Here is a 15198-nt window from a genome sequence, read left to right as displayed (position 1 = left end):
CAAGAAATGTCCTACATGCCACATCACTGCCAGAGGTTCTCAGGCAGGGCACTCTTATTTGTTTGGATGTCGGATCAAATTATGAATGTATCTTGTGCTCCACTGCTGCTGAAAACTCCAAACCACATTGTAAATATAAAGTCTGCTTAATTTTCAGTATTAGAATTTGTCAATGGCGTACTTTAGCTTACATGAAACAAGGGTGCATGCTGGTTTTATACCTTAATATGCCGTCCTAGATTTGTATTTAATACTATGCAGCAGATTGTAATACCGCTATTTTGAACATAGCAAAAATAGTCAAAGAAAAAAAATGACTATGATTTCAGTTTCCCTCATGCATGTGGTGATTACTTTTTTTGGCTAAGGAGGCCTCTATTCCTTTCCCCACTGTCTTGCAGAATGCTTAGATAGAGTCTTCTAGCCGAAATGACCCGAGCCTGCTTGTATTTATGTGTTTCCTTGTGTGAGAGTGCCAAATGTATCCTTTCTCACAAGTTAAGTGCTCTGTTTTTAAGTATAATACCTAAATGCCTTTAATTTACAAGGACTAATGACATGCACACAGGCATGTGGCTCACCTTGCCAGGGGAGCGCATGCCAAACCATACATACGGATCAGGTCTTTATAAAACCCTGTCACTAACCAACTGACAGATAATAAATAGACTACAGTCGAAACCCATATGTTGGTGCGTCCACTCTAACTTTTCTGGCTGGCTGGCTGACCCACATGACTGACAATTATGTGTGGGACTAGAGTCTTTTTGATGCCAAAAGCCCAATCTAGCATTCAGAAAGATCAATAATGTAACTAAGTAGAGATGTTGTAAATTGTGCAACTTCACTGAATATCAAGGTCAAATGCTTTTACAGGCTTTAAGCATTCACTACAGAGTCGGTGCATATTTTATGTGGTTTTCACAAAGGAACACGTAGGAACGGTGCCACGGGTGGCATTTATTTTCAAGTTTCTTTGTGAACATCTGAAGATTAACATCACGACTCGCTAAGACATTGAATGCTAAAAAAGAATGTTTTTAGCATTTACTACAAAATGCCTATAACTCCCATTACTCACATTGCTCTAGTATTTTAATGAGTTCCTCTTAAATTCCAGGATGCTGTTGGTAATAGTTCATGTGAGTAGTCTAACGAATTTATTGATAATGCTTTTAATTCAAAGTATATGATGTGCTGTGATGGGCTAAAACGTGGCGTGTTTCTTTAAACAACAGACAGGTAAAAAAAAAAAAGTGTTATTTTTTTCTCTTTGTGTCTTCTCAGATTAACGAGTTGGTGGACTGCAGAGACGTCAGCATTGGTGCCTGGTTTGAGGCCTGCATCGAAAATGTGACACGCGCTCCCAAAGGACAGATAACGCCCACCAAGGGCAAGGTGGGCCGGCCCCCAAAAAGGACTAATGGAAAGCTGGAGGCCGAGCAGGGACAGGCCCTCGGCCAGGGCCAAACCACAGACAGTAACAGGAATAATGTTGTGTTAAGCTCTGAGAGTAATGGAGCCTCCACCTCTCAGACAGACTCTACAGCAGCTACAGAGACTAAGGAGAGAGAAGAGGATGTAATTTACCACATTAAATATGACGAGTAAGTGATGGCGCAGAATATGGTGGGGGAATGTTCCTGCTGCAGGTGAACAGATTTTGGTTGCAGTGATAACAAAAACACCGTCACGGGTTTTAATATAAGTGCACAGTGGAGATCTGAATGTTGCATTTTAGCCGACGTGCACAGCATCAGTGCGGCAGTATTTTGGTCTGGGGAACGAAAATCATTCTAGATGGTAAAATGCTGGTTAGGATTGGTTTTCACAGTGCTGTGGCTCAGATAGGATAGTGCGAATGTGTGCATTCTTCTTTGCTTATGCTGTGTGACAACACAGCAGAAAATTTTTCCTTCTTGCAAATTATGTCAATGTTTAAAATGTATTTGCTCATGCCGTTGTTGTGTGGCACTCTGGGGGATAAAAAATACAAACATAACAACATGTTGTGTATGTATGGTACAAGTGGCTGCAGGCATCGGTAACACTCGTAAGACGCATTGGGAAATTCAGCCTCTGCTTTCTCCTGGCAGTCCAGGGGATGGGGAGAGGGTGTTTGTATAGTTGATGCTACAATTTGGACTCTATCTCTCTTGCGCTCTCCTTTTCCAGCAAATTCATTCAGAAGCCGACGTTTCCATGGTAACCGATGAGTTCTCAGGAGCATTACTTCTTCGCTTGCCTCCTTCAGCTTTGTCTGTAATTGCTGTGAACATGCCACCGGTGAGACATAGCCTCCTCGCTGTGTCTATCATAGTGTGTGCCCGTGTGTGTGTGTGTGTTTCTGTCGTGGGATGTTATGCCGGAGAAACTGTATCAAGGGTCGTTGAGTAGTAAATGTGTGTTTTCTTTTAGGCACAATTCCCATTTGACATTCCGCAATCTTCCAAATCCCTGGTATTCTGCTTTTATCTGCTGTTTCATGATTTGCAACGGGACAGGAGTGTTCCTGCAGGGACAATCCAGTAATCCCCTTTTTATTTAAATTTAATGGATTTAATTATTTCTCTGTTTGTTTGTTTGTTTGTTTATTCAGGTTATTGTTTTGCTCCATGTTTGTCATTTGCTTTATTCAATAGCTGACAGTCAAGAGAGGCAGTTTTCAACCCAGGACGTCACAGTAATATGTGATTTGCTTCCTCTCCACCGGAGTCATGAATACAACCCCAGTTTTGTGTGCTGCTGAGAAGCCACAGCTACAAATGCAAAGGACCGTTTCATTTTAGTGACAGATTATCAAATATACCTTTTTGCTTTCTACTAAATTCGTAACACCTCTCTGTCCTGAGCGCCATTCCAGGTTTCTTCCATCATTTTGTTTGCTAGAGAAAAGTGGAGGGTGGGTAAGACTGCTCCGCTTTCACACACACACACACATACACTCCCCCCTTAAACACCTGCCTGCATAGTCTGAGAAAGAAAGCCAGCCATACAAAATAAACTGCCATGTTTTTGCATGAAGCTGTTCTGGACAGCATTTCTACAGAATGTAATGAGCCCCAAAAATCAAAGGGATATGTTGGACGGATCTCCTCTCTGCTGCTCCCAAGAGCTGATGAGCGTGTGTGTGTGTGTGTGTGTGTGTGTGTGTGTGTGTGTGTGTGTGTGTGTGTGTGTGTGTTGCTCCATAACAAGACTCTCAGATATGGTTTCATGGTTAAATCTTGGCTGAGTTCAGCATATGTTGAAGATGCTCTGTGGAGAAAGTAACAAATATAGACATAAATGGGGGAAATATAATTTATGCTTATGTAGCTTTCATGTAGACTGCTATATTTGTATATGCAAATTGACAATGGCATCTTATGTTTGTAATAGTGTCATTTTAAGCACCTCAAAGCCGGTCAGTCAACCCTGGTACAACCACTAGACAACAGGATTAGTCCCAGACAAAACAGTGATGAGTTTTCAGAATCTACATGTTGGCAGGGTTATTAGGTGTATTATCACCCCCTGAGGTCTTGGCCCCATGGGAAAAAATTTACATGTCACAGTAGAAAAAGCACAGGTGTAAATTGCTGAATGAAATGGCTGAATTAATTCCATTTAGCTGCTTCAGTTTCGGGGTCTTGGTATTGTGCAGTGGCTCACTGTCACACTGCCATGGCTTTTTGGGACACTTGAATATAATGGAGCCAGTGTTAATGTTATTAGTAACACCTGTGCTTTTCTTACAATGACGAGTCAGAAAGTCTGCAGTGAAAAGGCCTATTTCCATCCGGAGATCTGCACCTTGTGAGAATTTCAGATTTTCAGATTTTTATCACGCTTGATATGAAGCTGTTTAAATTAAAATTGGTGTTTTGGGAAGGTTTTACTTTAAAAGGGGGGGCTTAAGTGCTTCTTCAATGGGCTCTGTCTTCTAATTAGCAAGGATCAACATATGCAGGGGAAGACATCCAGTATCTAAAGCTATGGCAGTTGGCCTGATATTTCAGTAGTATCTAGATCCCCCAACAATGAGCATATATGTTGATGATTTGCAGATAATATGCCGTTTAGTATAATACATTTAGGGTCACGTTTACTGTGACTGTAACCCTTGACATGGTGGGTTATAGTGCTTTTTCCACAACAAACATTTTGACCTGTTACAGCTGGAAAAGCACAAGTATAATTAATAAAACGAATAATGGCTGAATTAAATTTAAATGCTTCAGTTGCAGCGTCCTGGTATTGTGTGTGCTGCTGGCTCAGCCATTGTTAATGTTATGAGTTAGGCTTTTCCTGCTTTGTCAAGTCATAATGTGTTCTGTGAATAAGGCCTATTGGTACCTGTATAAGAACCTTCCTCAGTACACGCATATCTTTGTCACAGCTGTGTGATCACTCTATTTTGATGGCATATACTTATAAGTTTTTGTTTTTAGAAAAATAAAACAGCTGTCCATTATCTAACTGCTTATCCTGTGCACGATTTAGGGTGACTGGATTTAGTTGAAAATTGTCTTTTTGATACCGCCACTGAGATAGTAAGGTTGGAATTTTTCTAATTCCACACATTAATGGCATTAGTAACCAAATCTGAGCAATCATTACATCAAAAAATATTCTGAATAGATAAAAATAAAATAGTTGTGCTACAATAGTTAAGTTATTGAAGCACATATAGGAAATATATATACTTCATTCACATGGAAATTTTTTCTTGCATCACATGCGCAGTCATCAGAATAACATAATGCTACACAAAAAGAACATCTAAATATAAATAACATCACAGCATAAAACAACTGCAAAAAGAGCAGTCTTGTGCAAGGACAATGTATATAGTCACATGCACCATTCATGTATATGTCGGCAAAATGGCCCCTTTAATACCTGACAGAAAAAAATCACATTTTATGATTAAAATAATTTAGATACATATTTTTAAAAAGTTGCAGCTTCAGTTACTAACAAAAGCCTAAGTTAGGAGAGACTGCAGTCACTTTCCCTCACTACTGTGAAGCAATTATATTTAGCTTGTTTAGTGTCTATAGAGTATTTCTAACTCGGCTGCTTATCAGCAAATTGAAGATTTCTCATTTTCTCCTTTGCCTCTGCCTCTTTACGAGGACTCCAACTAAGCACACAAAGCACTAATGATGGTTTCATAAGAGAGGGGACTGTAAGAGCCCTTCTGTTGATAAGTCAAGCTGTCTCAATTTCACAACTGATCAAATATATTTTTACATTTTATTTAGGTACACTATGTGTTGATAAGTGTGTTGACATGAGTTTCTTGTTTATCTCCTCTGTACCTAAAAGTCTTTCTTCCTTCAGCTCCATGGAAAGTTACATTTTACTCTTACTCTCATACCAGGCTTTGGATCTAGCAACTGTGACAGCGTAGGCGGATAGTCAAGTTAACTCTGTGTGGAGAGGTGATACTGATGCTCCAAATGTTAGATTTCATACCTTTTGACTGCCTTACAGCTCAGTTCTCTAGAGTCTGCAGATGGAATAGCGCTAGCATTGTTTCAGAGGAAAATGCTACATTGTGTCAAACAGTGTCTCCATTAAATTGTTTGTCCACCAGAGACAAGTTTATTTTTCAACTGTTAAATGTCCCTCTTAGTATGTATGTTGATCACAATTTTAAAAAACAAAACAAATCTAAGGGATCTATATCAAGACTGTTTGTGTGTATTACGTGTTTTATTGTATATTATTGGCATTTATTTGATTTTTGAAGCTCCTGAATATCTTTATCAGTATTGGCGTTAAAAATACAGTATCCATCGGGCTTTAACTTTCATTTTCAGCTGGCATACAAGTGCATCCTGCAGACCACAAAAGAAATAAGATATAATGATTTGACATTCATCGTGATAATTATCGATATCGAATGGTATGATATTTTTTTTTAATCGGGATAACATTTTTGGCCTTTCTGCCCAGCCCTGCATTGGTCCAGACTGAAATAGGGACATTCAGGTCAAATGAGATAAATGGAGTGGCCCCCACACATATTAAATTAACTTAAATACAACATCGATAGAGCGTAGCCTCCCTATACCTATCAACCATGGGCAGTTGCATGAAGTAGTTTCTTGTTGAATCACTGCCAAAATGTTTGGCAGCTGTCGTTAGGGCCAGAATGATCCAACACAAAACAGACCAGTGTTTTCTGTTTTTCTTGTCATTGTGTATCTCTAGTCTGAAAAGACATGTTTTCTCTGTTTTATATGAATTAGAGGAAATATTGCTTACAGTTGTGTTCTGGCCAAATTTGAATTGGAGTCATAGTTTTGAATCAGGTAGTAAGTGTTCAGTATGGTTCAGTAATTCTGTGTACAGAAAATCATAATTATTGTATATCACTACAGCACGCATGCATGTTTTGTCAGGTGGTGGAAAAAATAACCTAGACACAACTAGCAAGGGCTTTCTAATGCATGTATCACATTGCAGGGCCAGTATCCTCTGTTAAATTGACAGTAAACAGTCATGCTTTGCCATCAAGATGATTGTAGTGCATCCATTATTTGATTCTCTTGCCTTTTACATGTTTATGAATGGAATTCCTATTCTGTTGTTGCAGTCAGTGTAGGTGTGTCTGCCCCTAAATGTCTACACCGATGTCTAAGACCGATACTGATTTTGATATTGGAGGAATATAAATCCAATATTCTTTTCCCCCCCTTCTTTTCAGAAACACATAACATAAACAAAGATTATCCCAAACATTTCTTATGTGTAGAGAAACCTCACCAAGACCTCACCAAGATTACTTGACATAATGCAGTTTTATTATTATAGAGTGCCCTCTGGTGGACAAACTTTGCAATGACAACACTCATAACATGACTGAAGGAGCTGTCAGCTGCAGATTTATCTGCATTCAGCTCATATTGGCCAATAATATTGAATGGGCAGGCAATATCACAAGATGAACGTCAGGAAATGCAGTCGTTTATTTTATATCACATCGGGCTTTGTAAGATATTTCAGCTTACAATATTATTATTTTACAGTATTTATACATTTCTCTGGTGCCTCCATAGTTGGATGTTAATGGTCTCAAGTAGGGCGAGTGTACAACAGTACAGCGAGTGTGAGCTTGTGTGGTCTTAAACTTTGGTACTTCTGCTCCCCTTGTGCTGCTCCATGTTCCCCTTCTGTTCATGCTGAGTCCTATTGTGCTCCAAGGTTGATATTCCTTGTGTGTGTGTGTGTGTGTGTGTGTGTGTGTGTGTGTGTGTGTTTTCGTTCACATGTGCATGTTGGTGTGTGTTTGTGCTGCTTGTATTCAACCCCCCACCCTACCCAACCCAAAACCGCAGTAATCCCTTGGGCCTAAAAAAGGAAATCCCTGCACTGTGCCTCGGCCTCCTCTTCCTGGGAGTACACTAGCTGTATGCTACAACTCTTACAGTCTGCCACAGGCCCTCTCCAGTCAATTTACAATGGAAAATATGCAGTATAGTCTTCTCAGTAAAATAGTAAAGCATATGTAGTGCATATTCTGACCGAGCTCAACAGGCCATGGTTGGTTCTGTGTCATTGCAGACTGTCTGAGAAAGCACCCAGTTTAGGCTCAGCTTTCCCTCAAAAACACACACATACACTGCTCGCTCATGCGCACAATTCTCTACTTCCCCATTCACCTCCCACTGTGTGAGCGGACCTGGCTATGCAGGCTGCTGTGCAGTTTAACTTCAGTGCTAACACATTGTTCGTCTGTAAGCATAATTCCAACTATTGGCACGGAAGCAAGCTGTCAATTCATCTTGTAGTCAGGCCTGATCCTTGCAGTTAATGATGATTGGCAGGCAGGAAACCTGCACAGTTAACCTCAATATCTCCGCTCCAGTTTAGCTAGACAAGAAGACATTTCACAGTTGTTCAGATCTTCTTTTGGCAAAGGAGGAACATTTTAAATTGTACTGAATGTGCTACTGGTTTTAATTATGGACACTTTGCAATATAAAAAACAAAAACCCTTTCCACCATCAGAAAATATTAAAGATGTGTATTTGTTATCTAGTTATAGTTCATGTATTAAAGGAATAGTTCAGCATATTGGGAAATATGCGTCTTCACTTGCCAAGAGTTAGAAGATTGAGAACACTTTCATGACTATAAATATAAAGCTGCAGCCAGCAGCTGGTTGGCTTAGCTTAGCACAAAGTAGCTCTGTGCAAATGTGACAAAATCATTTGTTTAATCCATCCAAAAACCAAAGTGTAAAAACAACACATTGCGTTTTTTTTTAAATAATATGTTAACACATCAGTCTTTTACCAAAGAAGCTAAACTAAATGGCTAAATACTGTATTAGAACTGCCCTCTTTAATCTGCTAGTACCAGTTCTCTCCCAATTTCCCAAAAAAATCATATTCTGCTGTCTCATTCTTGGTTACACCTACTGCTGTATATTGTTGCTCATATCATGTAATATGATATAGCAGTAAAGCTATGTAGATGTTTTATTCACCCTAAATATTTGTTTATGTTTGCTGTTAATCATCTTTAGTCACCTCACCTTTTCCTCACTCGGTTGCTGACTGGGCCAGAGGGTGAAGCAGTTCTCTGCTCAGGATGTAGATAAGTCAAACCAGACTGGAGTTTTCTTGTTTTCTTAAACATTTAACATTGTTAAGTGAGCAGAGATAATGTACAGTGATTTTAGTGACAGTGCTGTGGAGAATGATTATCATTGTCTGTTCTGTCTTGCTTCCTTAAAACAACAGCTCCAGTGGAGATCTTCTGAAAATTTGTAATTTAGCAAAGGAATCTGGAGAATTCTGTGGATTGATTCTTGTCTATACGTACAGGGTAACATGGAAAACACTGGTCCAAGTTTTACTAAACTACTAACAATAGTGTTTTGCCAGTCGCAGTGGGGTTGCTCTATTATATTTTCCATGTAGATTAATGGGGAGGTGGAGTCAGGCCATAGTAGTGAAAATCCTCCATAATCCTTTGTTCCAAAAATCCAGTCAGAAAGCGCTTGTATGCAAATGTATTATGGTATGTAGAGGCAAATCTTTGAGAATTTACAGTATGTGAATGGGTTTTGCTTTATAGGAGAACATGGGGTAACGTTATGTATGTTTAATTGTTTTAGTTTTCTATGTCAGAAACTCTTATAGACTGTGTAGGTGCATTTGGTAAAAAATCTGATTGTATCTGTGGAGTTTGTCCTGAAGATTCATTGTTCATTCACTGATAATAGTATTTTGGTTTTGTTTGACTTCTTTTATTCGAGTTTCTTGCTAAAGGCCTGCCTTGTGTTTGAGTAGATGGACCAGTGCTTGGACCTTGTCACAAATCAAATTGATAAACAAAAAAGCATCAGACAGATGTCAGATCAGAGGTCTTAATTCACATTTGAATAAACTGATGTAGGTCTGTACGGCATACCACGATTACATGTTGGTCTTACTACTTGTATTATAGTTTTTGCCCCTCTGTGCTTGTGTGGGTTTCTGTAGACTTGTATGGACTTGCATGTTCCTGCACAGAGAGTCTTATATTACTTATCAGTGGAGCAGTTTGCAACTTAATGCACCGAGCTGTTAAATAGTTTCTATTCATATCATGTTTTTACTTGTTCCTCAAGGTTTTACTCTTCTAACCATTAAGATACAATTGATGTCAAGTGCTCAGTGGTAGCTCAACCCTTCCCATGGCCCATGTAGCTAATGTATAAAGATGTGCTGTTCATGGTGAGCAGAATAATATATTCCAAAAAAGGGCTCCATGTTTCTTGGAATGCTCCTTCAAGCCCATGAGGGAGAATTTAAGTTTCTCTGGTTTACTATTATATAGAACTTCCTTAATACATTGAAAGTGTGCAGGGGGAGAAGTAGGCTTACATTTCGGGGGAATCAAAAGGCTGACCAGTAAAGTTGTGAAGGCCAGGACCACGTAGCAACAGAGAGGCCAGTATAAGGTAGAGCAAAAAAGATGACAGATAAAGAATTAGGGACAATGACAGGAACATGTGAATGAGATTAGCAGGGGGTTGTGTACAGCGATTGCAGGCATCACTGACATCAAGGTGCATTTTGGCTAGTCTGGCAGTAGTATAGTAGATTCTGTGTAGAAGTTTGCTTTGAATTAGCCTATGACGGGCACATAAGTAGGATGAATGGACCAGATCTAGATTGTGGTTCCACACTTCAATACATAGGCTATGTCTGTTGTTAGGTCCTTTTTCCAGGCTTATTTGGTTTTGGTAGGGAGACTTGGATTGAGTCCATGGGCTCGCAAATAATTGAGATGACCATCCTTTGGTTAGGATCTATAGTCAGAAAGACGTCCATTGATTTACCCTGATAGAAATTAAGAGCTTGGGCAGGACAATCATTTAAACAAGCTTATTCTTTATTCTGTCTATGAAAAAGGAGGTCAGACTAGTGGTCAAGATCTTCTACTTTTTTAGCCAAAGGACTAAAGTTTTTACCAAAACTTTGGACATAGTCATTGTTATCGAAGATTCCTAAATATTGAAACTCACCCTTTGCCTAATTAAATGCAGCCAGGGAGCATGGAGGCTGTCCTGCCAATGAATTAACCGGTTGCAGTTTGCTCTTTTGGTTATTAAGGCTTTATCCGAATTAAGATACGGAGAATGACAGAATGTGATCTGGCAGGGTTTGTTTAGTTTGTGTACAGTAGCAGATCATCAGCGTAAAGTGATCATTTGTGTGTTGTGTCTAATCGCTTAATACCCTCAAATTGTATTGCTGTTGCAATTGCAGACAATAAAGGCAACAGAGGAAAGCCCAGCCCAAGGGAAAAAGAGGGTGACTGCATGTTTGTTTGTACTGAAGCCACTGGGAAAGGGTACAATAGCTTAACCCATGAAATGAAGTCCTCACTGAGGCCAAATCTCTTGATAGCTGTAAAAAGTGGTACCTATATTCCACCCTGTCAAAAGCTTGAGATTGGTTTGTAATTATGATAAATTAGGTGGTCTTTGTCCTTTTTTAGAATAATGTATTGTCTTTTATGTCTTGGAGGGAGTCTGAAGTATATTTAGATTAGTAGATATATTTGCTAGAACCTAACAGATGTTTCATTAATACTCTCTCCGTCCAATACCGATATCGCCAGATCAGTGTAAAAATAGTTTGTACTCAGTCCTCAATCGGTAGTGTGGAATTAAATCTCCAGTGTTGAAAGATGTTGTGCTGTCTGGTGAGGCTGGTTTCTAGGTTGGGGCATGGTCCGATGTTACAATGCTATGGTAGTTGCAAAAGTTAAAGAGGTCATATTATGCTTCTTGGCCTTTTCCCTCTTGTTTATTGAGTTATATCTTTTTGTGCATATAATAGGTTTGCAAAGTGAAAAAGCCCAAAGTCCATCCCAAAGGGAGTTCCCATCCCACAAAAAACACTGCTCTGAACTGCCTGAAAACAGCTTGTTTGTAGTTCAGCCTTTGCTGCCACTTTCTTGTGATGTCACAAGAAAACACAGGTCATAATACTCGCCTAGCGGCTAGTCAGACACTCCCTCAAAAACACCGTCGGAAAAACACACTGAGCTGCAGCACACAGTGACAAGACGTCCGCCTGCTGCCTGTCCTCTCCTTTCCAAACATTAGCTACCCTCCAGGCAGTCCATCCATCCATCCGTCGTCAACCGCTTATCCTGCGTACAGGGTCGCGGAGGGGCTGGAGCCTATCCAAGCTGACATTGGGCGAAAGGCGGGGTACACCCTGGACAGGTCGCCAGTCCATCGCAGCTCTCCAGGCAGTCAATGGACATAAAGTTGTTACTGTGATGTAGTGACAGTGGTCAGTTAAAACTTTATGTATGAAAGATACATTTGTTACAAATTAATAACTCACCACTCTGAAACTCTTGCTCCAGTCTATGTTGCTAAGCTGGAAAGGGGAACATGTACAGCTGAACCGAAGCCGTGTTTACCGGCTTTTCAGGGCCCGTCCTACTCTGCTTCTAATTAGTCTTTTAAGTAGTACTTAACTCGGTACTGCGCATGTGCAACTCCCAACAAAGATCTTGTAGAAGTGAGATGCGTCACTCCATAGCTTTAACAGAGTGTTTAACACAGGTGAAAAAAAGTGCTGCAGCAATGTGTGGTTTGACAAAAAATATGGTGTTTTTTGAAAATGAAACCATGGAAACCTGTTCTGGTACAACAACCAAAATAAAATGACGAACATGAAAATGAGCATAATATGACCACTTTAGACAGCCCAACCCATTTAGAAAAGATGTCTAACGTCATAGCTGCTTTAGCTAGAGGTGACTCTTTGGGTGTTTGTTATGGTAGCAAGTTTTCCCACCTAGCATTCCACGGAATACATCTTAACATTATTATTTATGTTCACCATACCTCTTTGTTATCGCAGGGTTGATCAAAGTGGCTTGATATCTGTGTAAGAGAATGAGGATGAAGGGGGTGGAAAAAGGTACGAAAAAAGCAGGGAAAGAGACGGAGCGAAAAAAGAGAAAAACAAAAACAACAAGCTTTGTACTTGTACCTGCTTGACCTCTTCTGGTCCCAGCCGCTAATGTTTACACATCCCACAAAAAGGAAAATAGAATAATATAATAAGAAGTAGCTGCAGCTGAACAAGTGGCTAAGGGGATTTTTCTAAAACAGGATCCAGCTTACTACTACAAAGTCTTCTTTTTGCCACATTTTTGTATAGAAAAGAACCAGGTAATAATCATAAAGATAGACCCCCATATGGACACACACAACCACATTCACACATACACACACACACGCACGCATGCACACCTATGGACCAATGGACTGTATTTTAGTAGATAAGACAGCAATGTTAAAATCAGGATGATGATAGCACGCATAAAGATTTCACACTCTCTAACCCCCTTCCCTCTCTCTTCTCTTCTTTCTTGCCCAGTTACCCAGAAAACGGTGTGGTGGAGATAAGACCAGTGGATGTGCGGCCACGTGCCAGGACCCTGCTGCGGTGGGACCAGCTCCAGGTGGGCATGCATGTGATGGTCAACTACAATATGGAGACACCAGATGAGAGGGGTTTCTGGTTCGATGCAGAGATCCAGACCATCAACCAAACCTCCCGCACCAACAAGGAGCTCCGAGTCAAGATCCTCCTGGGGTGAGGATCTTCCTTCTAGGTGGGAGGGTGATGCATTGGATGTAGGCCAGGGGGGTCACTGCTGTTTTCTTCTTATGTTCGTTTTTTTGTTTACCACAATGTAAAATGTAACATGTCTCTGCGACTTTCTTCCATCTCGCTCGAGAACACATCTTTTCATTTTTTTTATCCAGTTTTCTTTTCTTGTGCTTTCATCTCTATTTCTTTGTCTCTCTCCCTTTCTTTCTTCTCTTGACTCTCGTGCTCCCTCCAGGGGTCCTGGAGATATAATAGGGGATTGTAAAGTTCACTTTCTGGATGAAATCTACCAGGTGGAGAAACCAGGAGCTCGTGCACTCTCAGCTGCAGATGGACAATTTAAACGTATGCAGAAACTCATACATACACAGTGAAAATAGTGGCAACACTTGCCCATATTGCTTTTGAAGGTATATTTTGGCGTGGCCATACCATAAGATCATCTTCTGGTTTCTGATCATACGTGTGCATGTGTCTATGGGTGATACCTTCCTGCTCTTGTATCCAGGGAAAAGCGGGCCGGAGTGTAAGCACTGCAAGGCTGACCCTGACGCCGAGTGTCGCTTCTGCTCCTGCTGTGTGTGTGGTGGGAAGCAGGATGCTCACATGCAACTGCTGTGTGATGAGTGTAACATGGCGTTCCACATCTACTGCCTCAACCCGCCGCTGGCCACCATCCCGGATGACGAGGACTGGTGAGAGGGAGTGTAGCTCAGCAATTAGCCACAACATCCTGCACTTCACAGTCAATTTAAGAAGGCTGATTAATGGTGTTGAGTATGAGCTGAAGTGCATTTAAGCAGTAATTAAGTGGTGATTGAGGTTAAAATCAATATGAAATAATGACAGAATGCAGTCGCAGGTGTGAGTTTATCTAATGGAGTGGCTTTGAATTTCTCTCTGCCAAACAGAAATGAGGATGTGAATAATTGTTTTTTGGCAGTTATTGCTGTTACCAAGCGGAAGAACCCCACCTTCCATTTCCACGTCTCTTTCCACAAAACAGCAAAAAGCTAAACTCGAAAATGACTGACAACTAGGGGTGTGCGATCTGACAAAAGATGAAATCAGATATTTTCTAGGATTTTGTCTTCAAAAATGTGTTTGCAAAGTCATATGTGAGCATAGCGTGCGTGTGTGTGTGTGTGTGTGTGTGTGTGGTGTGTGTGTGTGTGTGTGTGGTAGAGGAGGAGACGACAGAGCGAGTGTGTGTGTGTGTGTGTGAATGAGTGTGGCAGTATTGCAGCAAAGCAGAGAGCAATAAGCCTTTAGTTTAGCAGTAATGTACAGTGTAAGTTACAGTCGCTGGCGAATAAAGACGGCAGCTTCTTAAAACTAAAGCAGAGCTCCCGTGTGTTGCTTGCCAGCTGTTGAAGAAAGAGTGAAGGCGGTTAGTCCCGTATTTAGCATCGACTTTGGCCTGTGAGCCAAACAGAAATGGTTAACAATAGGATATGAATTGTTGCTTACTAATGATATTAATGGAAACAGGTCTTATTTATGTGTTTAAAACTGAAGCATTTAAGTGAAAACAATATAAAAACCCTGAAATCACCAGCATTACTGACGTCAAACAGTGCAAGTATGAGTAAACTGTTTTATCTGTTGCTACTTTAGCCCTGAGTTCTGTCTGTAGCTGTTGTCTGACTGGCTTTGAGTCATCATTATAGCTGTGTTTTTGTGCTGGTACAGTGGGTACGGAAAGTATTCAGACCCCTTTAAATTTTTCACTCTTTGTTTCATTGCAGCCATTTTCCAAAAATCAAAAAAGTTCATTTTATTTCTCAGTAATGTACACTCAGCACCCCATCTTGACAGAAAAAAACAAATGTAGAAATTTTTGCAAATTTATTAAAAAAGAAAAACTGAAATATCACATGGTCATAAGTATTCAGACCCTTTGCTCAGTATTTAGTAGAAGCACCCTTTTGATCTAATACAGCCATGAGTCGTTTTGGGAAAGATGCAACAAGTTTTTCACATCTGGATTTGGGTATCCTCTGCCATTCCTCCTTGCAGATCCTCTCCAGTTCTGTCAGGTTGGATGGTAAACGTTGGTGGACAG

General features: G+C 40.3%; 1 protein-coding gene across 3 annotated transcripts in view; it reads left to right on the top strand.

Moving 5' to 3' along the window:
- Window positions 1–15198, top strand: part of LOC123981441 (E3 ubiquitin-protein ligase UHRF2-like) — a 35405-nt gene that overhangs the window by 8276 nt on the left and 11931 nt on the right. For all 3 annotated transcript variants that reach the window (XM_046066261.1, XM_046066262.1, XM_046066263.1), the window contains exons 3-6: window positions 1288–1607; window positions 12897–13115; window positions 13369–13478; window positions 13642–13828. In XM_046066261.1, the coding sequence (XP_045922217.1) occupies window positions 1288–1607; window positions 12897–13115; window positions 13369–13478; window positions 13642–13828 (836 nt within the window). The remainder of the gene's footprint in view (window positions 1–1287; window positions 1608–12896; window positions 13116–13368; window positions 13479–13641; window positions 13829–15198) is intronic.

The sequence above is a fragment of the Micropterus dolomieu genome, linkage group LG13 (assembly GCF_021292245.1).
Source record: "Micropterus dolomieu isolate WLL.071019.BEF.003 ecotype Adirondacks linkage group LG13, ASM2129224v1, whole genome shotgun sequence".
In the NCBI taxonomy this organism is placed as follows: domain Eukaryota; kingdom Metazoa; phylum Chordata; class Actinopteri; order Centrarchiformes; family Centrarchidae; genus Micropterus; species Micropterus dolomieu.
Note: the sequence above shows the minus strand (reverse complement) of the source record. Positions and strands in the feature narration are given on the sequence as shown.